This window comes from Lissotriton helveticus, chromosome 6 (genome assembly GCF_964261635.1).
Source record: "Lissotriton helveticus chromosome 6, aLisHel1.1, whole genome shotgun sequence".
Taxonomy (NCBI): domain Eukaryota; kingdom Metazoa; phylum Chordata; class Amphibia; order Caudata; family Salamandridae; genus Lissotriton; species Lissotriton helveticus.
Window position 1 is genome coordinate 386,015,981 of NC_136067.1, and position 25,935 is coordinate 386,041,915.

At 43.9% G+C, this 25,935-nt stretch overlaps 1 protein-coding gene across 1 annotated transcript in view; it reads left to right on the forward strand.

Annotated features, from left to right (window-relative positions):
* Window positions 1-25,935, forward strand: part of MBOAT2 (membrane bound glycerophospholipid O-acyltransferase 2) — a 907,083-nt gene that overhangs the window by 586,741 nt on the left and 294,407 nt on the right. Inside the window, exon 4 of the mRNA XM_078647832.1 lies at window positions 18,633-18,728. Within this exon, the coding sequence (XP_078503958.1) occupies window positions 18,633-18,728 (96 nt within the window). The remainder of the gene's footprint in view (window positions 1-18,632; window positions 18,729-25,935) is intronic.

A 25,935-nucleotide genomic window follows, 5' to 3' on the forward strand; every position in this document is an offset into this window, starting at 1 on the left:
AGATGTGCATAACATTAGTTATGATTTACCCTGTGGGACTTGCATGTATTTAAAAAAACATCTGCACATCCATTTGATTTATTACACCAGTAGATTGGCTTTCAAGCAGTTTTGTGCTTAACCACTTTGCTCATGACACCTTCTTCGGTGATATAATTTAGAAATTGTTTTATAAAAGTTGCAAATCGTGCATATTTTAAAAATAGTTTGGAGATACTTATTTATACAGATCATTCAAAGAACTGATTGCAAAGATTCTAACAGGCAAGTCATATTAACATTGAAGGACCATTGGTTCATGTGCACATGCATGTTGAGTGAGGCACACCCCTTAACAAAAATAACAGTGCCTCTGCACAGACACACAGATTCTTTTAGCGCCTGTCCATAAATATGCATAGCAGGCAGCCACAGAGCAACTGGTGATCTACCATTCTTTACTGTTTGAGTGGGGCCTCTCTGACTCGCAATAGGTCAATAAAGGGAGGAGCTAGACCCAGACTTCATCTGTCATCATGGGAACACACATGCCTTCCTGTGTAAGAGTGGGTACAGGTATACATGATGACATCCAGTAAATGTGGCCCTAGACACATTGAGAATAGGTACACATTTTTAAGGGACAATACATCACAATGCAATAATCATCCACAACCCAGCTACATTACTTATCACTCGTTGACTTTGATTGTCCTCGACCCTGCACAGAGCACTACTGCCTTTTGGCTAGGTCCATGCTGTTGATCTACCATATACATACATCCTAGCCTTTTTTGAGAGTGGGGAGTACAGATCCCGAAATGGGTTCCTTCAGGGTCCGGAGGAGGGATTTTATGCAAATGTCTCCTACCTTCCAGACACTGTACGTTCCTTTCTGTTCATCTGCATGCATTAGCAGTGTAGTTGCTTGCTTACATGCACATGGGGATTCCTTCTATTACTTTAGGGTTCTCTACCAAGAAAATGAAGGGGAGCTCATTTTTGAATGCCTGCTCGTGGTAAGGCCGGTTGTCATGATTACAGAAGGGGACATACTACAAATCAATTACTGAAAGGCAAAATGACCATTTGCCGTTAACGTATAAGCCACGTTTTCTGTAACTTGTGAAATCATTCAAAATAAACATGAATGAATAATATAACAGTTATGTAATGGTTTACTTCTGCGTTTGTGTAATACATACTGTAATTGTGTATATTATAATCACTACTTTCTGTATCAAGATCTTGCAGTTACCTTTAAACATAATAGATCCATGTGTATTGACTCTAGTAACTACAAAAGTAACTGTCTAATGAGAGAAGTCGATTGATTGGACACCTGCACCTTAAACAGAGAGTGTGCCATTGATACCCATCATTATAGGTCCTTTTGCATTGTTAATAGCCAGAAGCTAATGCGATAATAAGTGCACTTTTTGCAACTATCCTCAAAGACGTATGTATGTGTAAAGCTATGTAGAAGGTCTTGGAAAGCAGATTAGGGGAGGGCAACACCAAAAAATCAACAATTCTTGCGTGATTTTGGTTAAAATTATGCATGTTACTAAAATAAATTTTGCCGGTTGTCTGCTTGAAAATTTTAGGTGAGGACATAGCTCATGTACAAAAATAAAGCAGGATACTGGTGTTACACAGGTTTATGAAGAAAATAATTGCACCGAGGCCCGCAATTGTGGTAGGACACCACGCCCGAATTAGGAGCCACCCCCAACAGAAAAAGTGAAAGAATTGGCCTGGGGCAATCCTATTTAGCATTTGAGAAAAGCAGTTCTCAGGCTATATTTATTATACCATAAGACCGCATTAAATCATTTTTGATTACCATAACACACTGTACATATTTTACATAAATTGGAAAAGAGTTGGAGATCTTTTATACATTGGACTCGCCTGCCTACATTTTTGAAGTCCTGTTTGGCCACCTCGCAGGCCCTTAGAGCACCGGCAGATTGACTTGGGAGCCCGAGTGCTATTCATCACGCCATCAGATACAATCTCCACAAGGCGAACTCCCTTGCTTCCTCACAAGGGGACGAGCCAATGGCCAGCGAGTCAACTGAAACCCTCAAACATCCATGCCGGAGCAACCCAGAGAAAGATCCCGCCTGGCACCATTTAGGAGATGAGCCAGGGCTACCGGACTGGGTCATGGCCCCAAGCCCCAGCCGCAAGCTCCAACTCCCCACAATACCCAAGCCATTGCCATAAAGCCAAGAACAATTGCTTTAGCGTATGCCCCTGGCCCTGCATTACAGACCACAGCATTATTGCCCCACCTTGATCAAAGGTTTAAATCCAGATGTACCCAGAATTATTCAAAAATGGGTATACGCAGGAAAATTAACAAGGACCATGTTTAATGTACAGAAAGATCCCATTTCTTATAGGGATGCAGACCGAGGATTCACCGCCATTAGCATACAAAGCCATAGATAGAAACTCAAAAGAAGGAAACCTAGTGAAATTGATCTTATTGTCACTGTCCGGAGTTTTCTAATTAACTTCTTTGTCTTCCCTTCCAATTGGCAGTATTGACCGTCACTTTGATGCCTGTATGTTTGTGCTGGTGTTGGCACTTTCTTCTGTAGAAAATGCCACATATGCGATAGACTTTGCAGGCATTTATTGTGCTAAGTAGGAAACCTTTGGATGCACTCAATTATAGGTTTGACAGCTTTAATTGTTTCACCTGCTTTATGCAATTAAACACATTGACAAATGAAAACTATCTACATACATAGAGGGTCTTTGGGTCAGCTGTCTTCGTCCATTGGTCTGTTAAGCTGTCTTTCATATTATGCTTCTGCCCACCACAGCACAAATACGGGCAGTGGGGCAGCTTACTTCAACCATTTGCTCTCCTGCACTGTGAATAATGGCCTTTGATCAGATGTGGATATCTGCCTAAAGAGACATGCACATCAGTGCCAAGGCTGGTTGGCCAATACTTAGTTTATCTTTGCTTAATTTGTTATTTCTAGTTGCCTGTGTGTGTATTCAGACTAGAGCAATTCAAATCGAGTGTGTCTTCCAGTCTGATATGCAAAGCTGTATGCTTGCTTATTGATTCTCTCATCAGAACACTTTATTGGGTGTCTGAACTGACACCTTTTTCTCTTTTATTCCAAATATATCAGATTTGGGACCTTCCTTTATGGAACACGCTTGTTGAATTATTATTTTGAATGGGATTCTAATTAATGTTTTGTTATATTTTATAATCAAATACCAATTGATGGATTATATTTCTTTTGATGCTGAAATCTAAAGATCAATGCCTAATGAATAAATAGATGGAAGACTAAGACATTTGAAAATAAAACCCTTTAACTCCCACTAACTCTCTTTATTGACTAAATGTAAAGATTTTAATGATTTATTATTATGTAGATGTTTGCTTCTCATTGTCAATGAATGAAGGTCATTAAACGACCAGTGGCGGGGTTATTTAATGATTACACCAAAAGACTGGGGTATAGGAAATCAAGCTACCTTAAGTGGTACTGAAGGAACGGTTTGTGTCACCCAAAAAAAGCTGAAATAAGTTACCCCAATTTAGAATTGCCTGTGTTCTTTAAACCCAAAGCCCGAATATGAAGACTGTAGGAGTTGCGGTTTTGATGCTGGTTGCAGAGTTGGAGGTGCGGGTATCAATATTGTTATGCGTCACAATTGTCTTTTTGAGATTACATTTTTGTTTTGAGGTTATATGTTCTTTGTTTACAAAATAGTTGTGGTTATGCTTAAAGGTTGAGCAGTTGAAATTGTTCTTGGACTTTGAAGTAGCCCAAGATCCCGGAATAGATAAGTAGTGTTATAGTTGAAATTTTTCGGTGTTATTTGTCTACTAAGGTTTGTGGTGCAGATTCGTGAGATGCCATCAACTGCACAATTGAGATAGACTATAACAATTTGTTGTGATTGTACTAATATTGATTGGTGTTAGTGGAACCTGTTGTGCAAAAGAGAGCTATATAAATCATGGTAAGCTCCTGCGCGTCAAGATTTCAATTGTGTGTGTGTGTGTGTTTGTGTGTAGAGTCAAAATGTATTTAAATTCTTCTCAGATTGTTTCTTGTATGAATGGTCTACCTTGAATTTGTTAGTAGAGCAGACAAAAGTTATTTGTTCATTGTGTTTGCTTAAAGTTGTAGAAGTGTGTACGAGAAATGATGAAGGAGGGTAAAGCACTGCAAGGAAAGAGTGCTGCACTGGGATAGGTCAATTGGTGTAAAGGGCAGCACAGAGATTGGTTGATGAGTCGTCAAGTATTAAGCTGTGATAGGTTTGCAAAAGTAGCATTGTGACAGAATTGTAAAAAAGTTCTGATATATACAGAATTGTACACGGAACAAAAACATTGAAATCTTTAATTGAAATTTCCGCAATATGGTACCTTTGATTTACAAATGATTGAACTCTTATGAAAGATGTTATATGAAATGAAGCTCCCTCCTAGATCTACACATTATGAAGCATTAAATGCTTGGTAGCGAGCAACTCATATTAAGGAGAATAAAAAGTAGTAGAACAGAGCAAAGAGAGCTGTGTGAAATTATGCAGATGCTCAATGGGGTGAAGGGCAACAGAGGTGGAAGAAATGTATAGTGAATGGAGCTAGGAGGTACCCAGCTATAACTACTGAAAAGCCTTCAAAGAATCCGAAACAGGGAAATTATGATGAAGAAGCTGCAAGAAAAATGGACACGGATAATGATTTAGAAGATGCCATTTTAGAAGACGTGTAGTCCTCACGTCCCCCACCATACGTGGCCCCCCACAACAAATCCAAAGGGTGTTTCAACCACCAGTACTACAGTGGCTACTGCACCTGTTTACACCTGTTGATCAAAATACAATACAGATTGAAAGACCACTTAAAGCAATTCCGATTGCACCTGTATCTGTTGAAGCAGCCCCAACTGTAATTTCTCCGGGTGTTACTGCTTCACTTGTGACTGTTCCTGCCCCAGTGTCACAAGTTGTATCAGCTCAGACATTGGCTGTGCCTGTACCAACTGCACCGATAAATATTGTTCCGAATGCTGCTGTTCAAGGTGCTGCAGGAGGAGTACCTGCAACAGAGTTCATCCGACATTGCAAAATTCACAAATTGTTGCTTGGACACCACCAAAAAATCTTCAAACATTGAGGGAGGAGAATTGCCGGCTTCTTACCTGCTGTTTAATTTCCTTGTAACCACACGTAGAGTGCCTTCGTGAGGTGCCTGGCTCCTGTGACATGGGCACCATCTATGTCCGGTGTTCTTTACCGGTAGAGGATCTGTTTATTTTATGGAGTTACTGTTTATTTATACCTTTTCACATTTTAAACTCTGCGTGTCAGCTGAGTAGAAGGCTGAGCGTGTAGGATACATTTTTAAAGACCAGACCAGCGGATCCTTATTAGGGCCTGTACGGGGGCACGCCGCCTCCCACATGGGAGAGTATTTAGTAGCAGCCTCAGCACGTCCGCGCGCAGCGGGCGCTCTGTTGGGGGCCAAAGGCAAGCCCATCTGCGCTCGGTCCATGCTCAGTGTCAGCCACTCTGCCCATTTTACATCACCTCCTCAGCAACTGATCATCTATTCAAGGGAGAAATTATGGAGGCTAAATAAAAGAGGCAAGGTTGGTATTGCATGCTTTACTACGAGGAGAGAGGGGCAAGCATGAGACCGGCTATGTCCTGTTTGTAATTCTATCCTTCCAGCTTTCATTTGTCAAGGTGTTAGACAGCCAGAATGTAGGAAAGCTAACATAGGTAGGAATAAACTTTTCTTTAAACCATAAGTTGCACCTTATTTAACACCAGATCGTTAGTCAAACACAGTTATAGGAGTGTGCTGAATTTATAGAAAGTCACGGTAGTGATTTAATTTTAATCCGAGTCCTGGACTGATGGGGCCTCTGGTCCCAGTTTGGTAGAGGGTACACCACCAGGGTATGGGATTTTTACATTAGAAAGGAAGTATAGGAAAGGCGGGGAGGGGTCTGGCAATTATTTACCGTGAGTCATTGGCCTGTACCTTCTCCTCTTCTTCCTTACCATTTTGTGAAGTACTTTCCTTTAGCTTTCAATTGAATGCCCAACAATAGTTTAAAGGCATTTTAGTTTACCGACCACGGAGCCCGAGAGGTGTTTTCATCAATAATGCCCATAATCTGTTAGAAGACCATTTAGCAGACTCAAACCTCACATTGCTGGGGACTTCAATTTGTATTTAGAAGCCACTGCAGAGACTGATATGTTCTCCTTACTGGATCTTTTAGAGTTTTTGGCTCACACAAGTAGTGAACGGGCCTACTCATCAAGATGGGCATACACTTTAAGGGATATTTACTAATAATGCTAATATTCAGGTACAGGATATCCTACCACTTACCTGGTCAGACATTCAGCCATCCTATTTAAAATAGAGTTAACAGTATCTGCCCCCCGAACTGGCGTAATTGGTAGCAATAGAGTGGTGAGAGTATGGAGCAGGATCAATGAACACAATTTCCAGGTTAACCTGTCTAAGTCTCAGCCAGAATATGGGGAGGATGTAGACAAAAATGCTAGTAACTACAATCACTGACTGGCATTGAGCGGTTCACAACTAGTCCCCCTGATCTCGGTAGGTTTGAAAAGTCGCCTGACTGCCCCGTGGTACTCCGATAGACTGAAGACCTGTAAATTAGGTTGTAAAAAACAGGAACGTATATGGAGATTGGCCTACGATCCTTTAGAAGCACTAAAAGGTGAGCAATTATTAAGCAAGTATAATGAAATGATAAGGAGTGAAAAAAACGTACATTTCACACAAACAATTGAGGGTGCAAAAAAAAAACCTCTAGGGAGCTCTTTAAAACTGTGATGTCGCTTACTTCGGCGTTTATCCCAAAAACACCGCCAACTCAATTGCTGTGCGATCAGATTGCTAAGCATTTTCTGCACAAGGTGGAAAGCATCTACAACGAAGTAGGTAGAAGTCAATTAAGGACAAATCCTTTATTATGTAGAGGGGAAGAGAGCAGTATATAGCGCCTCTAGACAACCTTGTTTTGTTACATTTGCAGGCCTGGAAAAGGCATTCGTGGTAGAACTAATGGCATATACTAAATTAGGATCACCAATCGATCCGTGCTCCGTGTTGGTGGTAAAAATGGCCCAGGATTTAGTGGCGATAACTTGACAAATATGTTTAATCATATTTTTAGGAGGGGAGGTTTCCCTAAAATATGGAAAACTGTGTCAATCTTGCCCATAAAAAAATTAATTAAAAAATTAGCCCCGGGAGAAGTCAATAATTATTGCCCCATATCACTCTTACCATTACATGCTAAACTTGTTGAGAGGGCTATGAATCAACAGTTGGTGGAGGACATTTATACATATAATTGCTTGGACGATACTCAACACGGGTTTAGAACCGGGCATAGTACCGAGTCGGCCCTGATTAAATTAGTCGAAGAAATAAGGATAGTCTTAGACAATGGAGGGAAGGCTGCACTGATTTTATTAGATCTATTGACTGCCTTCAATATGGTCCACCATACCATTCTGGTGGACAGATTAGCAGAAAATGGGGTGCAAGGAGTGGCTCTTCACCTGCTAAAATCATTCCTGAGAAGATAAGATGCAATTTATGGCTATGGGCCTGTTTAAATCTGATACTTTTCGACTCCCTTGTGGAGTGTCTCAAGGCTCCTCAATTAGCCGACTCTTTTTAATATCTATATTGCGGCTTTAGCCCCAGTTATAAAAGCTTTTGGCTTCGACTTAACGTCGTATGCTGATGGTACGCTGATAGTTGTATCCGTTAGGAACCAGCCACATTCCATTAGCAAGCAGTTTCTTGACTACATGCTTGCGGTCAGCTCATGGTTAAGCGTTAATAGTCTGAAGCTTAACGCTAGCAAAACGGAGGTGGTCCTCTTTGGAAACGATCCCTCTTTTTGGTTCACAGACTGGTGGCCAACGACACCTTTTGGTAACAGAGCGCTTTACAAGTCTTCTACATTAAAGGTGGAGTTGGAAGAGATTATTAGAGATTGCCTACACATTTCCTATTTGAATCAATAGCAGGAGAAGAAATTAGTATATTGAGTACAGAGATCACAAGACGTGTGGCTGCAACCCATGACAAATTAACTGAAAATAGTGAGAAAATATGATGTAGACCTTTTTAAAAGTGCTCCTTTACAAAAAAGCTTCAAGCCACAATTATATGATGAAGCTATTGTGACAATGAGATCCTCGAGGATAAGATTACACATTGCAGAATTAGTAAAGTGCATTCGCAAATGGAGTTATTTTGCCAGACTAAAGAGCAAATCTCCCTTCTGCTCTAATGTCAGTGATGTTTTCGTCATACCCAGTAGCTCCCACAACCTGTACAGCTAGTCTCGGTCATCAAGCCCTCTTTCCTTCTGCACCAGTGATATTTTATATGTGTATATGCATATGGTATTTCAGTAGAGCAAAACCTACCTAAAAGGCAACAGAGTGCTATACATAATCTGTTGCTGAAAGGCAAACATTAATTCGAAAAGTAAGAGGAGGAGAAGAGGCTGGGATGTGTACTGTTAGACCAGTCAGCCATATGCTGGTCTTTCCCAAAACGTTTTGCCTTCCTCCTCCAATTTTGCTGATCTTGTTTTTTCTGGTCTTAGGATTGTGTGCGCTTTACCATTACTAACCAGTGGTAAAGTGCAGGAGCTTAAAACATGGTAACCTTGGCTTATTTGCAATTGACATATTTCATTTACTTTTAGGTCCCTATTAAAGTGATACTATGTGTATCCAGGGCCTGTAAATTGACTGGAACACTTATTGTGCCACCCACTCAAGTAGTCTTTTAAACATGTCTCAGACCTGCCATTGCAGCCTCTGAGCCCAGTTTTAAACTGCTATTTCGGCCTGGCAAAATAAACCTTTTTCAATGCCCAAAGCTTCCTTTTTAATACATACAAGTCACCTCTATGGTAGACCCTGGACAGCCCAGATGGCAGGGTGCAGTATTTTTAAAAAGTGGGACATGTTGTTTTAAGTTTTATATGTCCTGGTAGTGAAAAACTTGAATGCTTTTTTCACAACTGTAAGATCTCCCTCTCTCATGGTATGACCTTGGATTTACCTTATTACATTTAACCTCTTCCCTACGGCGCGAATTCCGCCTCAGTGCTGGACATTCCGATCGCGGGCGTGGTCATGGCGTCTCCCGGCCGTCATGAGCACTTGCCCACCGTGACTCATGACGGCCGGGGCCGTCATGAGCATGAAAGAGGTTAATGAGCTCTAATTTTCAAATGGTAGCAAGTAACTAGTTTGTTTGGTATATTTGGAAATGTAAAGTCAGATTTTAAATTACAATTTTGAAAATTCCACTTTTAATTTTCCTCTGACGTCAACTTTTGTGTACATTTGTGGATCTGTGAATACTTTGCTAGGAAGAGGACCACTGTGCTGCTGAAAAGACTACCACTCTGCTGTACTGGTAGCCTGCTGTTGCTGACCTGCTGCCCGATGGGAAAGTGAACCCTGGAAGCAAGAGTGACTCCAAGGGCTTGTTGGTTGCCCTCCTGACTAGGACCTCGGGGACAAAAGGCAACAACAACCTTCAACCCAGCAGCTAGACTGCCATCTATGAGTCCTACCCTGCCTAGTGGTGCCATCCCATTACTGGATCCTTGGAAGTGGGCCTGAAGGTGCTCTGCCAGCCCATCTGTGGACCCAGTAGAACCAGCACTGTGGCGTGAGGTGCAATCCCGAACAGAACCAATACATCACTTCTGCTGCAAGGGTTCTCCCAGTGCAGGGACTCCTCTTTGACCTTGCAGCCTACATTGGAACAGTCACTGTGCAAAGCTGCACCAACGCAGGCCGTCACATCACACATTTCTTGTTGATGGCTGCCTCCATGACGGTGGAGGTTCCCGCAGTGCAGCCTCACTGCTCCTTGGAACCGAGGCATTGCCTCAACTGAGCAACGCATTCTCGATTCCGGACTGTGCATCACAAGTGATCATCGACAGGATCCTTGACGAGGATGCAGGACCTCACGTCACAGCCTCGCGGCACTTCGGAACCAGCACAATGCCTCAGATGTACAACGCATCCTCGGTGTGGTATCTCCAAACACAACCAGGATTTAAGGTACTCTTGTTCAGCAGGCCTAACTGGAACCCTATAGCCGGCCCGTGCTCCTTCGCCGTCGGCCTAAACTTGTGACTTTGTCCTGGTCCGGCGCTGCCAGATTTCACAGTTGGCTCTTTGTGCTTTTTAGCACTATTTTCACTGAAATATTTAAACCTGCATATCTCTGGTGTGGGATCCTTTTGTGATGTGTTTTCACTGTGTTACTGTTTGAAGTGTTGCACAAATACTTTACACATTGCCTCTGAGTTAAACCTTACTGCTCTGTGCCATCCTACCCGAAGGTTGAGCACTGGTTCATTTAGGGTTTGCTTGTCACTTCACCCTGACAAGGATTGTGGTTTCTGCTTGCGTAGTGTTTCACCCCACTCAAACAATAACCGATTTCTTACATGTAATGATTAATGCATTGTGATGTAGTATTCTTCAAAGAGGTTGTTGGTCTTCAATTCTTTCCTATATTGGAGCAGTGTTGGGGCGGTTGATGGTTTACTGGTTGGGGGTGTGCTGAAATCCACCGAGAGGGAGAGCTTGTGTGCAAGATAAGCAGAGTGCTGTTCGTGATAGCTTTGTAAATGATGCAGCTGGTTTTGAAGATGGGTGGGCTGGCAAGGGGAGCCAATTGATTACCATTAGAATGGGGCCTATGTGATCATCTGTCTTCAGTGCCTGGATGAGACATGTGGTGGCATGTAGGATGCCCCAAATGGGTGACCGCATGCAGCCTGGAAGCCTGTGGAGTAGGGTATTACCATGATCCAGATGTGAGGTACGAAGCTTGTATAGCAGTTCTAAAGTAGCTTTCAAAGAGAATGGTTTGATCTTCTTTAGAAGAGAGAGCTGATATCAGGGTACCCTTGAATATTTTGACAATATGTTCTGTGAGGGTGAGGTTGGTGTCCAGGGTAAATCCAAGTGACTTGGCATTTGATGAAAGTTGGGTTCTAAAGCCATTAATGTTCATATACTTGAGCCAGGTTTGTACTGTATCTTGTTATTGTTCTTGTTGAGTTGCGTTTTGTGTAGGCATTGAAAATCCAGGTCTGGATGATGTGCAGATACTGTTTAAAGCGTTGGATGCCTGCAGCAGACAAGACTTTCAAGTACAGTTTTGTAACATCCGCATGTTGGTGAATCTTGATGCTGTTATCTGTGAGTAGAGCACCAAGAGGCTTCATGTAAAGTCATGGGAGAATCCACTGGCAATGGGGATCTTTTGTGACCTGGGGTGCCCATATGAACAAACTGGCATGGTTTGGCAAGATAGGAGTAGTGAAAGACATGTTGGTGGCTTCCTTGGTGGTGTTGGTGTAGTACTTTACTTTGGCTGCTGTGATAAGCTGTCTTAGCGTTGAGTGCAGGGACTTCAGTATAGAGGTATCAAGAGATTCTCTGGAGTTCAGTTTTTCTTCCATTTTCTTTCCTTTCTTCGGCTAGATTATTTATTTTCAGCAAGGTCTTTGGAGTACGAGGGTGCTGGATGTTTTGGCTTGCACTTAGGTGTGGTCAGCGATGTCCATGTAGTTTCCAAAATATTTTTAAAGCTGTTTAGAAGTGTTTAGAAGGGTATTAGCAACAGACATCGAATTGATAGGGTGGGAGATCTGGTTTTTTTTAACACATTTTATGTATTTTGCAATTTGTACTATTTTTATTAGGCCAAGACATAACGATACAATGAATAATGATAATACAAAAGGAAAATCAAAGACTTGCACACAAATACGCAGGCCCGTGCGCCACATCCAGCAATAAACCTAGAAATATTCCATAGAAAACTATCAGTCTCTCACACCCACACAACCTGCTCTCATTCCACAAATGTCCGAACTTCATCATAACCCAATTGAGACCTGGGACTAACAGGTTCAAACTCTGTTGCAGTAATCTGCCCATATCAGCCATATCTTAACCGCATCGCTGCTAGAGCGATTCCCCTGCTGTGCTGGACAGCAATAAAAACGGGTGTGGTCATGACGAGCTCAGCTCGTCATGAGCACACGAGCACTGTACTGCATGACGAGCTGAGCTCGTCATGAGCATGGAAGGGGTTAAGGTGTTTGTGGGGGAAGCCTCTTGCCTTATAAACTGGTAATTCCAAACCCATACAAAAGTCCATTCCCTTTTTCCATACTGCCAGGTATGGGGGAGCCTTGGCCCTCCACTCCCGGCTATGTCCCATTTAGCTAAAGTCAGGCCCAAATACACTAGATATAATCAATATCTGTTATCATCCAAAGCATTGTGAGATGCAGATGGATACGTTTAGGGTCCATTGGATGGACCAATAGAGAACCCCACCCAGACAGGCCGTGAATCCACACCAGAATCTATGTAACTAGGGATGGCTCAATACTGTATGAATAAATGTGCCTTCCCCAATGCCACACAGGAGACAGGTCAGGGAGGCAATCACACCCATGCACCAAAGTCTATGGCGTGTAAAATATACTCTGTGGAGGTATTTAAGTTGGATCAGCTTGAGCCGGACTGTAATAGCAGCCATATGAGGTGTCTCTGGTGCATCAGTCCAATCCTCATTCTCAAGATTCCCCACATCTGCCTCCTAAAGGCAGAATATGTGTCGGAATGCTTGGAAATAAGTGTTTGGTAAATCTTTGCAACTTTATGGTCACCTTGGTCACCATTAAGGTGCTTCCCCTCTAACAGGTTACATTTGGGGAGGTCAGACAGAGCAGCAATGTAGGTGGTCAGCGCATGGCCAAGCTGAAGGTATCTATGAAACTGGCTATAGTGCAGCTGATATTCTGTTTGTAGAGTCTGAAACGACTTCAAAACAGTACTGCGCATGACATGTCCCAGGGTACAGATCCCACTTAGATCTCACTTCCTGACTCCCTCTAGTGCTGCCACCTGTGAAAGCAAGCGACCCCTCCACAGAGGCATCCACTCCATCAACCTGTCCCACCACTCCATCTGCCGGACGCCATAAATTAAGAACCACCCTCGATGCCGGAAAACGTGCGTCCCTGCCATTTAAGCAAGAAATAAAAGGGGTGTCTCCCATCCCCCATTTTTCTGACGGATAAGCATGGTCTTCCTGGATGTCATACCACCAGATTGTAATGGGTAAGTCTGTGCATTTGTCGTCACCAACAGCACATATACTGCCAATGTTAGGTACTTCTGTTTCTAACAGTTTATCTAATGCATCCAGTACACCTGCCCAGAAGCCCTCAAGATTTGGTCATTGCCATAACGGGTGCCCCAGAGTGCAGGTGCTCCTGCAACCCCTGCAGCATGTGTCTGATCCATCTATTAAGTCCCATCTGTGTACTATGACTATGGAAGGCACATGATATCATTACAAAGCTATCTTAGTGATTACTTCTCTCCCAGTTGCACTTCTAGATCTGGTGCTAACCCTGAAACAAACCTCCGACCATTCCTGATTTGTAATGGAGCTTCTCAGCTCCTTTTCCCACATTTTTCATCCTGGGTTTTTTCTCTGGGTCTTTGTGTGTAGGAGGAAACTGTACGTTTCTGATATTAGTTTCTTGTTTCCTTCTTTGATTGGTAGCCACCTCTCAAAGAAAATGAAAGGCCGACTGGTATACGGTCTAATGGTGGTGTGTATCCCCCAGTGCCTAATGTGTTAATAATAGAACCTTTCTGTCTCTGGGATATCCTAGTGTATTTAGATCTATTTTTATGATTTAAGTCCTTTCACATTCTCCACGCTTGTGCATCTATGGGCTGTCCATTCATCAAGTGCTTTTCTCTGCCGTAGCTGGGGAGAAGACCAGATTGGCCAAGTCTGGGATGGAAGGAGAGAGAAATGTGAAGCGACCCGAATGAACCACCACTCGGTACCACACTGCCACTGTTGCCTTAGTTGTGGAAGAGGAGTAAAGTCCCAATCCTCTGTGCTTCTTTTACAACCAGAGAATTTCCCAGATGTGTGTATCTACCACGGACTGGAAACCACCAATGTTCAAAGTGTAGCTTAAAAAAGCAGGGATTGGCATAGGTACCTAACATGGCGTGGGCCATTTGTTCTCTTGATGTGAACTGTTATAGAGAACATGCCTTTCCTCTGAGGAGACCTTCAGGTGCTCTGTGTTGTCTGTTTTCAGAATACAGTTTGTTTATGTGATTCAGGTTGCATGCAAGAAGAGAGACTTTGTTGCTGCTTACCGTCGGCATGTGTAGCAGAGTTTGTAATATGTTCCCTGGGGAGCTGTTGACTTTGGGGACACATTTGAGAGCCTAGTTGCCAACATTTCAGAGTATATTAAAGAGCAGAGAAGCAGAAACTGTGGAATATACTGACAAACTTTAAAGTCGGCTGAAAAACTGCTTTACTGAAAACGACCTGGAAATCAACAATCCAGTGTACATGAAGAGGGGGCGCATGAATATTAAATTCTATTCAGATTACTGTATTATCGTTTTCATCTTCATGATGTTTGGCAAAGTATGGGCTCATGCCGAAGAACAAGCCCAGGGGTCGTAGTATCAAAAGTTCTCCAGGGCACGGTGGCTGTGTGCACCTACTTTTTGTGTACCATGGCACTTTGGAATTACCAAATGGGCCGCGGACAGTGACACTTGCGCAGCCCCTTCTGTAATACAGATTGCACTTGATGGGATCTCAAGGGGGTGTTCTTTCACATGGTCCGTGATTGGCTGCCGCCCCCTCCCTAAGACCACACCAGCCCCGGACACAAGGACATTCAACATGGTTATCTTTGGAAGGCGGGGGGTCGCGAAACCCCCGGCCGTATTTATTAAGCTATAAAACAATAAGCGCGGGGCACCAGGAGTATGGGAGGGGGGAGCGCCCAGGCAACAAGGAGTCCCCTGGGCGCTCCCCGCCTCTTTATCCCCTCCTACAGCCCGCCACCCCGACCCGGATGTCGCTCAATGCCATCCGGGTCAGGGAGGGCGGCCGCCAATCGGTGGTAGGGCGCGCCCCTGAGGACACGCCCCACCACCGAGAAGCCCTGGTGGAGGTGAGCGATCGCCACACAGCCATGCGGGCGGGGGGGCCAAAGGCCCCCCTTTGCATTTGCATTGTCCCCTGCAAATAAGGAAATACTTTGCCTTCATTCTTCAGTTGTATTATAGACGCAGGTGCAGAGGCAAAGACGCAGGGTGGGGGTGCGCTAACTCTCCACCGCATAGAGGTGGTGCATGGAGAGTGCGTCCCACAAGGGCACCCACTGGAAGCGGGGAAAGGATGTCTTTGGACCGCCCAGACATCCCCTGCACCTGCCTATGGAGTGATCTCTGTACTCCCTTGAATTGCAGGATGTGTTGCAGCCTGCAAAGTGAAAAGGGGACACACAGCCAGGTGACTGCACTGAGGGCACCATATTCATTGTGAAAGGGGGCATTATCCCTGTATGCACCTTGGAACTCAGTTAAATGCAGAACAGACTAGGGCAGTGCACCCTGCCTGTCCTATCGGCCGAGGGGCATTGAAATGATGGGTGTAAGTCATATGTATTCTTTGACCTTTGAAACTGCATCAGTGTATCATGAAATTGAAATTGACAAATGGTTGCAGAATTTGCCTCCATAACCTGTCACATTTCTCACATGCCCATAAAGCTTCCCAATAGGTCGTCAAATCTTGAAACTTTGAGGCACTTCCTTATTGAATATCATTGTCAAGCATTCACTTTGTTTTACAGGGAGCATCAGTGTAGTACCACCAACATGTTCCCCAGAAACTCATGTTAAAAAAACAAGCAGTACTTCATCCTATCACTCTCCAATCAAAATGGTTTGGGGTGAAGGATTTTTAACAATTGCAGCTGCCATCTTTTACAATTGCTAGGTAATATGTGTTTTCACAAAGTGTGGGCTCCTTACAAAAGTCTAACTAGCTACTCCTGTTTTTTTCTCCTTACATTTCTGTCTGAATATAGAAAACCTATCAATCCTTATCCCAAAAAAGGTGCTCGTTACAACATTGACACTCAACATAATGAAAGTTGAACTTCCGCGCAGGCATGTACTGGCTTCCCTCCCACAACACCTAGCAGGGTTGTCCGTTCCTGCACGTGAAGCCAAGGCCAGGCCGCCTTCTGTATGTCATAAGGTTAACATGACCTCTCCTGCTGGCTTTGACCGCAGTAATCTCTGTGATAAGAGGGGCAAAGTCGGAGTACATGGAAGTAAAACATAACTTGTCAGAAACAGGTGCACTTGTATCCAATTATAACATTGAAGCATTGCACGGATTCGAAAGAAAACTAGAGAGATACCTTAAGCATGAGAAAGAATGTCAGCGTTGCATTTAATTAGTTGTGTTTTTTATGAGCATTGGTAAACCCCTGTATGGGTGACAGCGCTGTGCATTGGAGACAAGTTTGCCAGAGAAAATCCTGGGAAATGGACAGTCCGCGACATTGTTTAGAACTGAATGGCTACATAGAAAATGACGTAGAGGTTATACGCATTATGCTGAGAATGCTGATACATGTAAAGCAGAATGAATATTGAAATGTAAATTTGGTTCTCATTTTGTCTTTTTTTTTTTTGGTTAAGTTAAAATAAAATTATAGCCTTACAACCAAATAATATATAAGACATACGGGTTAAAGTTGTTTATTTTTATGCTATTGATGTTTAAAAACGGCAAAACCGCCGTATAAACAGTTTTAAAAATGAAAATTAATGTAGTGTTATGTCCGACTCACTATAGAGTCATTCAGACTCTGCAGTCTGACTCTGCGTCGCATCTTTAACTGGTTGCACAGGATAGGGCAGGGCACCCTATCACAGTCAAAGCCTTGTCTCTACTACAGATGCAAACTCAGGCCTGCCCTAGGAACAACAAAACAGTAGTGAAAGGAGCACTGGCGGTTTGAAGCTGCTGGTTCGGACTTACCCGAGGCAAACGACTTGGGGCTTTAGTGTACATAGTGCCTCGGAGGTTCAAAAGGTGTTCTTTGCACTCCTGAGGCATTACAATATTGCAGAACTGGCCACGGATACTTTAATAGTCCCTTTTGTAATATGCATCTTGTTAGTGCTAAATGTGTGCTGGTGCAATCCTGAAAACACCTGCCTTTATTTATATTATTCATCTCACGTGTCACTTGCGCCGTTCATCTCTCACACGAGCACTTATGTGCTCAAGATTGTATGGGTTACACCCATGTGTAATGTAAATAGTGCTGATACTCTATCTGTATTCATTTTTTCATAATTTGAGACCGCTCTATCTATTTTTCTTTAACCATTGATGTCTTTGTTTCCTTCTTTCTGCAATTGCTGTGCATGTCTTATATAATTGCCACTGAATATTACCTGTTGTTGTTTGCTAAAACATTTATATGGAGGCGTGACCTAACGTAAATGAGGGAATCCTTTGCTCCCGCATCATATTACAGATACAGATACAGATGCAGAGGCAAGGAGGCTGTCAGGAGGCACACTGATTGTCAGTGCTCTCATTTGAGGGCAATGATTAACAAGAAAGGGACTCAGTTGTTCCTAGACGAAGAGTAATAATAATAATACTACTACGGTCAAGAGGGGAGGAAAATTGATGAGGGGGTAGTCAATTTTCCTCCCCTCATCAATTTTCCTCCCCTCTTGACCGTAGTAGTATTATTATTATTACTCTTCGTCTAGGAACAACTGAGTCCCTTTCTTGTTAATCATTGCTACATGGGGCTCCGACTCATGTTGGACCTTCCATTCTAATTTCTTGGAATGGTAAATTGAGCCTTATGATCAACTCTTGATCTGACTCCTCTACCCCCCCTTTTTTGATACTCATTTGAGGGCACCCCATGTGTGTGGGAGGCAACGGGGTCCTGGTGTCCCCTCCCCCAGATATCAACCTGCAGGCACGTGCCCTCACTTACTAAACCTGCCTTCAGGGGATTCCTGCCCGTCAACCTTTGAAATGGAGGCTGGGTCTCTGCCTCTAGTGAAAGGCGGCCCCGTGGCAGGGCCGGACTGGCCATAGCGGGCACCGGGCATTCCCCCGGGGGCTGCACGGGTGGGGGCCGGTTTTGGGACCCTGGGGGCTGTTTTGGTTAGAGGACTGCCGTTTTTGCATAGATGCAAAATCGGCCCTGTAACAAAATCCGCCGAAAACCGACCTTGGCAAAGAGCTCGGCGGCATCCCCAACCCAGCCGAGCACTTTGCCTGGGCCGGTTTTGGTTCCCAGTCCGACCCTGCCCCGTGGTTTCAAATCGTGTCTGCCTTTCACTAAGGTGCAGTTCCCAGTGCTGACATTGGTTTAATATGTTGCACTGTCCCGGGCTGCACTCAGCTCGCGCGCACACACACACACTTAAAGATGCGCTGTGGCTCAGAATAGGATGGCCCACTGTATCCCGCCACCTCACATTTCAAAGCGATCAGAGATTTTTTTTTGTTTTTTGGCCAGCTTAGAACAAAAAGGGTAATGTTTAGCAGGTGAGAGCGAGAAAAACTGAAATCTACAGCATTTGTCACTTTATTAGCTCCCTATAATAATAATTGTAAATTATTTTCATTTCAGATTCTGCTTTATTTTTGCTTTGGGATACCTCACATTGTGCCAAATTACAAGAGTATATATATCGGATTATGGACAGTATTCAGCCGATTTTTCTGGGTAAGAAATATGTCTATTTATGTTCTACTATCATCCTTCTTTTATCTGGCCTGCTACTGAGGGGATGGGGAGAAAACCAATGGCAGCAAGTGTAATTTAGATGACTTGCTCCATATTCTATGTTTTGGGGATTTGTATTCGTTCTACTTAAGCATCAAAATGATTTGCTCATTGGCCTTACATAGACACTTAAACTCCAAATGTGCATTTGACTATACTTGCAAAGTTCACAGGTCCAACATTTTTGGTAAGCAACCCAGATTTCTGTGACTCATACTAAATACTTTAGCCATAGAGCCTGATGTAGCGGACTTTACCACCCATTAAAGGCCAGCTCCAGCGTTAAAGGCCTGAGCCGAAGCCCAGTGCCTTTAACAAGGGAGTAGGCCTTTAATAGCCAGTAGAGCCCTTTACCGAGGGCTCTAAGGCTATTAGAACATTACACCATTAGAGGGCATAATATTCTAAATAATAATACAAAGGCCTCATGGAGCAGGAGGGGGTTGGAATTCTTCTGGGCTCCGTGAAGCCTTTGTTCACAGCAACAGCTGTGAACAAACATTGGAATGTTGATTCTCCGGCTTCTATCAGCCATTAGAAGCCTGGAGAACTTAATTGTCTTCAATGGAGCGCTCAACATTCCAATGTTCTTGAATAATTTATGTAATGTCAAATTCAGTGTTTCCCAGAACACAGTGGTCTCACTGGGGATCAACACTCACAAACACTGAGGCAGCATTGTCACATGAAATGATGCGAGGACTTGATTTTGTTACAGAAATGCCACTGAGTATTTTATGCAAATCAAATACACACTGGAGTCCTCAACTGCGAAAACTACAATTACCAAGCTCAATATGGAATTGTGAAGAAAATAATAATTCATAGAGGTAAATCGATCAGTGAGTGGGCAGTGACCATACAGTTTATTACTGCAGATATGCACTATGTATAGTGCCAATTGGGGTTCAACACTGTCTTCCTGTATTCTTCACACCTTCTGTGGGGTGTCGATATTGACCAGGGAGATAGCTTTTCTCAGCGGGGCCCTTGCAGAGAAGAAATGCATCCTTCTCTTCTCCTGAGCTAGATTTTAAAATGTAATTAACGATGCATAGATTCATCATTTCCTTCCCATAAATATACCACAAGTGCAGTTAAACGTCTTGTGCCAATTTCTTGTGTACTCAGCTTTCTTAAATCAGAAGATCTTGCGCTAAGTTTTTGTACACATGTTCCAGCACTTATCAGTGTAACAACTGCCTCGCTGAGGAATTTACCTGTAGAATTTCCCCATAATTCGGGGAACCTCTAAATAAGCAGCTGTCTGCTGGCTTAATATACGCAGTCACCAGAGTACTGGTGAACGTTATGTGCATTCTCTTCTCAATCAGCTGCTGAAGTTAAGATTTGCCATTTGGAAAGCAGTGGTATGTACACCGTGTCTGTAAGAAGCGTTTTGCTCTGGCAGCAAGCCTTGCACCAAAAAAAGATGGGAGACCATGCATTTGATTTACGGGCTGATGATTATAAGTCTGGTTTTCGGTTGCCTGTTTATGGATGTCCAAAAAGACTTTTACAGCAACTCTGATTGAAAAACCGTATGTGATGACTAGCTAGCTCTTCAATTTGCTATTATTATAAATTTGCGGCAAAACGCTGCAGTGCCACATTAATAGCAGTAGAGTGTTTTACAGTTCTCTGTTAGCATAACAAACACTGGGAAAAATAACTCTTTGAATAAGGGCATATGCTTTTGTTTGAATTCATTTAAATTATTTAAATGTTCTGTTCCCATTACAGCAGTAGCTATTCTTTCTAGAACACATATGTTGGGATGGAAAAGTCCCTTGTATGGTGATGGACGTGCACCACCTGCCCTGAGTGCCCCAACTGTACTGATGTCTGGAACCCTAATGCTGATTTTTGCTGTCATAGGTGAACACGGATCATGCGTGTGTGCCATAACATAGACCTACCTCACAGATTGCTGTCTTTTTGGACTAAACAGGACACCCAATGCCAGGGGCAATCAAATCATTGCCCAAGAGACATCCAGCTCCTTGCGTTTCCCTTACCACAACATCATGGCTGCCTAGCCATTGAGCCTATTCTCTACTCTGGCAAGCATATACTCCATGCTCTCTCTCCACTGGCTACCAAACCTGTATCCTTGGTCCCATGTGGCTGGCAATTCAGATGTGCACTTCTAATCACTCCCATGGCCTGTGTTGAGACTGTCAGATTTTAGTTGCTCCTTCTGTGGCAACTGTTTTTTGGAGGAAGAGAGAACAGATGAGAGGGCACCTCAAAAAGAAGCAGACCCACAACATAAACGTCAAAGACTCAGACACATTTGGTGTTGAAATGCACTATGGTAGGGCGGGAGCTTGAGACCCCAAACATTGTCATCTGTTGAGCAGCCAGTCCAGCTGTGCAAGGAGGAGAAGCTCTGCAAGACTTTGCCTGTGACCAGGACTGTGGACAATGCTTGCTGTTCTCTGGGTGAGGAGACATCATCCAGGGAATCCAAAACCACCTGCCCTCGGAGCCTAGAGCACCAGCGCCTGCCTGCTTGGCAAGACCAGTGTGCTCCGTGAGTACAAGGGAAAGTGTTGGGGGGAGCGAGGTCCAGTGGGCAATTCTAGAGTGGATCCCTGTTGCGAGGTGTGTGGAGGCGGCTGCTGTACTCATCTGGTGGGGTTGCCTGTTCACAGGGAAAATCGGCTACCCCCATTTGCCAGAGGATCGCTGCAGTGAAGTGAACCATGACTGTTGCTACATCTAACGGATCATCGCCTCTGTGCGGTATGAAGTCACAGGCCCCGTATGCTGGTAGGTCCTTAGTGAAGAATGCAGCCGTGCAGATCAGGTTGTAGCCCATTTACGAAACCAAGCTGACGACTCTGTTTGCCAGGTGGGGACTGCCGTGAAGATTGCTGCCGTGCCAGTTGGGCCTTAGCCGGTGTGCAGTATCAAGTTGTTTACCCTGTATGCTATTGGGGTGGACCGTTAAGATTGCTGCTGTGCCGATCAGGTTGGAGCCCATGTGCAGAGGAGAAACAGTAACCCCTTATGCCAGAGGAGGGAACCAGGACCACACAAGAATTGTGGTTTGGTTGAGACCATCAACGGAGGAGCAAGGATGCTGTGATGACCCTAGAGTTCTTGAGCCATGACTGAGTACCAGTACCAGGATCATCGCATTCCACCTACCTGAAAGAGGCCCAGAGGAGCCTAACCTACCTCAGAGGAGCTTTGTGAATCACCCTGCTGCTGCTGGACCTGTGAAAATGAGCCTTATTAGGGGCCCACCGGTGCAGAGATTCAATCTTCACTGTCCACAGGCCCTTAGACTAACAAAGTAGAGATTGGTACTGAAGCTGGAATTCAAAATAACAAGTTTTTTAATCACTTATGAGTGGGACTACATCAATACAACACCCTCAGGCATTGTAGGAGCTAGTACATGGAATTTATTTATTTATAAAGTTTTATATAGCCCGAACAAGATCCAGAAGGATATCAGAACGCTTTACAATAAATTGGTAGAGCGGACAACATGAAATAGACATAGTAATTGAGAAAAGGAGAAAAATAAAAAAAAGCTAAAACAGTAAACAAAGGAACAAATATAAGGTATAATATTATGCAGAGGGTACATCTGTGACTGTTAGTAGTGCCATGGAGCGAGGAACAAAGAGATAGACGCCTTATAGGTGCACCATCCCCTTATGGCAAGAATTTGCTCATTAAGAATCTTTTGGCTTCAACTTTGAAGGCTGTCGTCGAGGAGAGTATACGTACATCCGGAGGAAGAGAGTTCCATATTTGAGGGGCAGCACCAGAGAAGGCTCGGAGACATGTTCTCTTTTTACTGAGGATGATAGGTTTTAGGAGGAGAGTGGAGGCGCTTCTAGATGCCCTCCCCCCACTTGATAATTCAAGTTTTTGCACTAGGTATGTAGGGGTATTGTAGTGGAGGGCTTTGTGCGTCAGGATTGCAATCTTTAGCTGAATTCGTGCTTCACAGGGTAGCCAGTTGAGAGATTTAAGGACTGGGGATATGTGTTCATTTCGTTTGGATCCTGTAATCAGTCTTGCTGCAGAGTTCAGTGAGGCCCTAATTGGAGCCAGGGCAAATTTAGGAAGGCCACAGAGTTGCACTGCCATAGTCTAACCTTGGTAAGACAAGAGCTTGTACAACCTGCTTGACATCCTTTTGTGGCAAGAAGGGTTAGTGGTTCGCTCCCTTACAAACGTTGCTAATATGAGTCTTCATATTCAGGTGACTGTCTACTGTGACTCCGAGCGATTTGGCTGAGCCTATGATGATCGGAGTACAGTTGAAAGCCATGAGGTGTGGTATCTAGAGGTCGATCTTGGAGGTGTGGTTCGGCTGGGAGATGAGCCAGAATTACGTTTTGGAGGCATTGAGCAGGAGATGGTTCTCCGTCAACCAATTTTGAGTCAACATGAGGATAGAATTAAGCGCGATGATGTTATCCGGGCATGACATTTTTAAATAGAGTTGAGTGTCGTCAGCATACATGTGGAAGAGAATGTTCATTGAGTTAAGTAGATTAGTGAGAGTTTCCAAGAAAAGGTTGAAGAGGATAGGTGAAAGGGCAGATCCTTGTGGGACCCCCATAAGTACTGGGGAGGGCTGAGAGAGAGAGTGGATTGACTTGAATCTTTGAGATCTGTGTAGAAGGAAGGTTGAAAACCTGAGGAGCACCTGATCCGAGAAACCCATTCTGTTCTGTAAGATGGATAGGAGGATGTCATGATTGACTGTATCGAATGCAGAGGAGAGGTCAAGGAGGATCAGGAGGCAGGATTCGTTTTTATCAAGCATTTTCAGAATGTCATCAAAAATGTGTACAAGGGCCGATTCAGTGCTGTGACCCCTCCGGAAACCTGATTGATCATCAAGTTGGTAATTCTCAATGTGAGCACAGAGCTGGGATTGGACACATTTTTCAAGAAGTTTCACAAGGGTGGAGATGTTGGAGATAGGTCGGAAGTTATTGAGATCCGATTTGTCAGCGTTGTTTTTTTTTTTTTAGAATAGGTGAGAACTGGGCTGCTTTTAGGCAGTCGGGGATCAAGCCTTGAGATAAGGAGGCGTTAACAATCCTGGTCCAGGTGGGGATGAGAGCGCTCTTGATTTCCTTGAAGATGACCGGAGGCAGCGGGTCCCCGAAGTGGTTAGACGGATTGATAGTCTGGAGAATTTTTCCAATGTCTTTTTCACTAAAAGGGGAAAAGGAGCCCCAAGATGCATTATTCTTAACATTGACGATGGTCGGGAAACGCTTTTCAAGGAAGTCGGAGGGCGAGGCAGCTAATGAAGGGGGCAATAGGGCCTTCTTAGAAGCGAGGTCAATGGAGATAAGACGTGATTTCTCCGAGAAGAACACATCAAAGTCATTACAAGAGTGTAAGATGCCATTCGAATCAGAGAGGCTTGGAGCAGTAACAAATTGCTGTTTGACCAGTTCAAACAGTTTCTTGGGGCGATTTGCCGCTTGGTCTAGTTGTAATCTGAAGTAGTCAACCTTAGCTTTCTTGATCTGTTTGTTGTAAAGGCCTCTGACATCTCTCAGAAGTTTTAGTTGATCGGATGAAGGATTGGAATGCCAGGATCTTTCAGCTGCTCTAAGATTGCGACGTTCAGAGTTTAAGTTTTCATGGTACCATGGTTTGGAAATGTTTGATGAGGTAGTTTTAAGCTTGAGTGGAGCAATGTCGTCCATGATCTTGGCGATGCTCGAATTATAGTGGTCTGTGAGAGATTGAACCTCAACCAGATCAGCTTGAGAGGCAAGGACGGATTTACAATGAGTAGCTAGTTTGTCATGGTTAATTTATCTGAGATCTCGTTTCAGAATCTTTGATTTGATTGATTTGAGCCTCCCTCAATATCACCTCCCTGTTAATGTAGAAAAGGATGCTGTGATGTTCTGACCAATCACAAGGAGTTATGGAATCTAAGGAGATGGTCTGATCCTTGGAGATGATAAGGTCAAGGATTTCCCCTTTCGTGTAAGAAACCAGGTGCCTTTTATACACACTTTGTAGCCGAGTGAGCATGGAGACTCAAATCAACGGTACATGCATACATAGGAATAGCTGTCGACTAACATGGGCAGATAGATATCACTTAGTCAGCAGAGTGGGAGGGCAGACAGAACGGCTTACATCAGTTGAAATAGCCTGACAGTTACATTGCTAAAACAGGTGCATTCTAGCAGCTACAGGCCTTTCTGAGCTTATACATTGCTTTTGCTCTGTACTGAAGGAGTTAACTACAGTTGATGACTCAAGCAGAATAGAAAGGCAAGCAACAGTGAAAACGGAAGAGTCACATGGCTAACAAAAATGGATGCCACAACCAAAATGGCTTCAGCTCATGTTTACGCCAATTTCTGTCGATTCCCACAGACTGTGTGTGAGGAACTCCAGGACAACTGACTGCAGCCCTTCTGGCTTGTATGTGAAAACAAAATGGAGACAGCTGCTGCAGCTTCAGCGCCCTTTTGATGGGGTGCACTTAGAGACTGTGGTCGCTCTGATCCTGCTGGTGCGAGTAAGACTTATTTTGCACCAGGTGGCCATAGGGGAACTTGCTTGTCACATTAGTGCTTTGACTCTGGAACACTTTTGTCTTTCAATCGTGGGGACTCCTGAGACTCGGACAACTAGTGGGCCTTAATCTAAATGTCGCTGATAATGAGTGGGGAATAATAACTATTACCTCGAGCTTGAGGGGAGTGGGACTCGGGGACCTACCTGCAAAACCTTAGAGCCCGACCTCCGGGGACTCTGTGTATTGTTTGTGAATGATGTGTTTTACTTTTTGGTCCTATATAAATACTCCTTTTTCATAAAAGCAAGTATTTGACTTGACAATCATTTATTGCTGCTGCAGGACGTATTTTGAGTTGTAAGCCTGTGTCCACCCCCTTGTGTCGACCTCTCCCCGAGAAGCCTTGGACTACTCAACCCATGCTACCACTGAGAGTCAAGTGCTTAAATGCTACCTAGCCCAGTTTCTCAGGATCCATAGTAGGTTGGGCATTGGGAGTAAAAGGCCTCAACTCCTACGGTTGAGCCCAGTAACTCCTAGTTGCTCCGTGACCCTCTGAAATGAGTTCTGACATCATACCACAAACGGAATGATTTCTTAGCTCTGATAATTGAT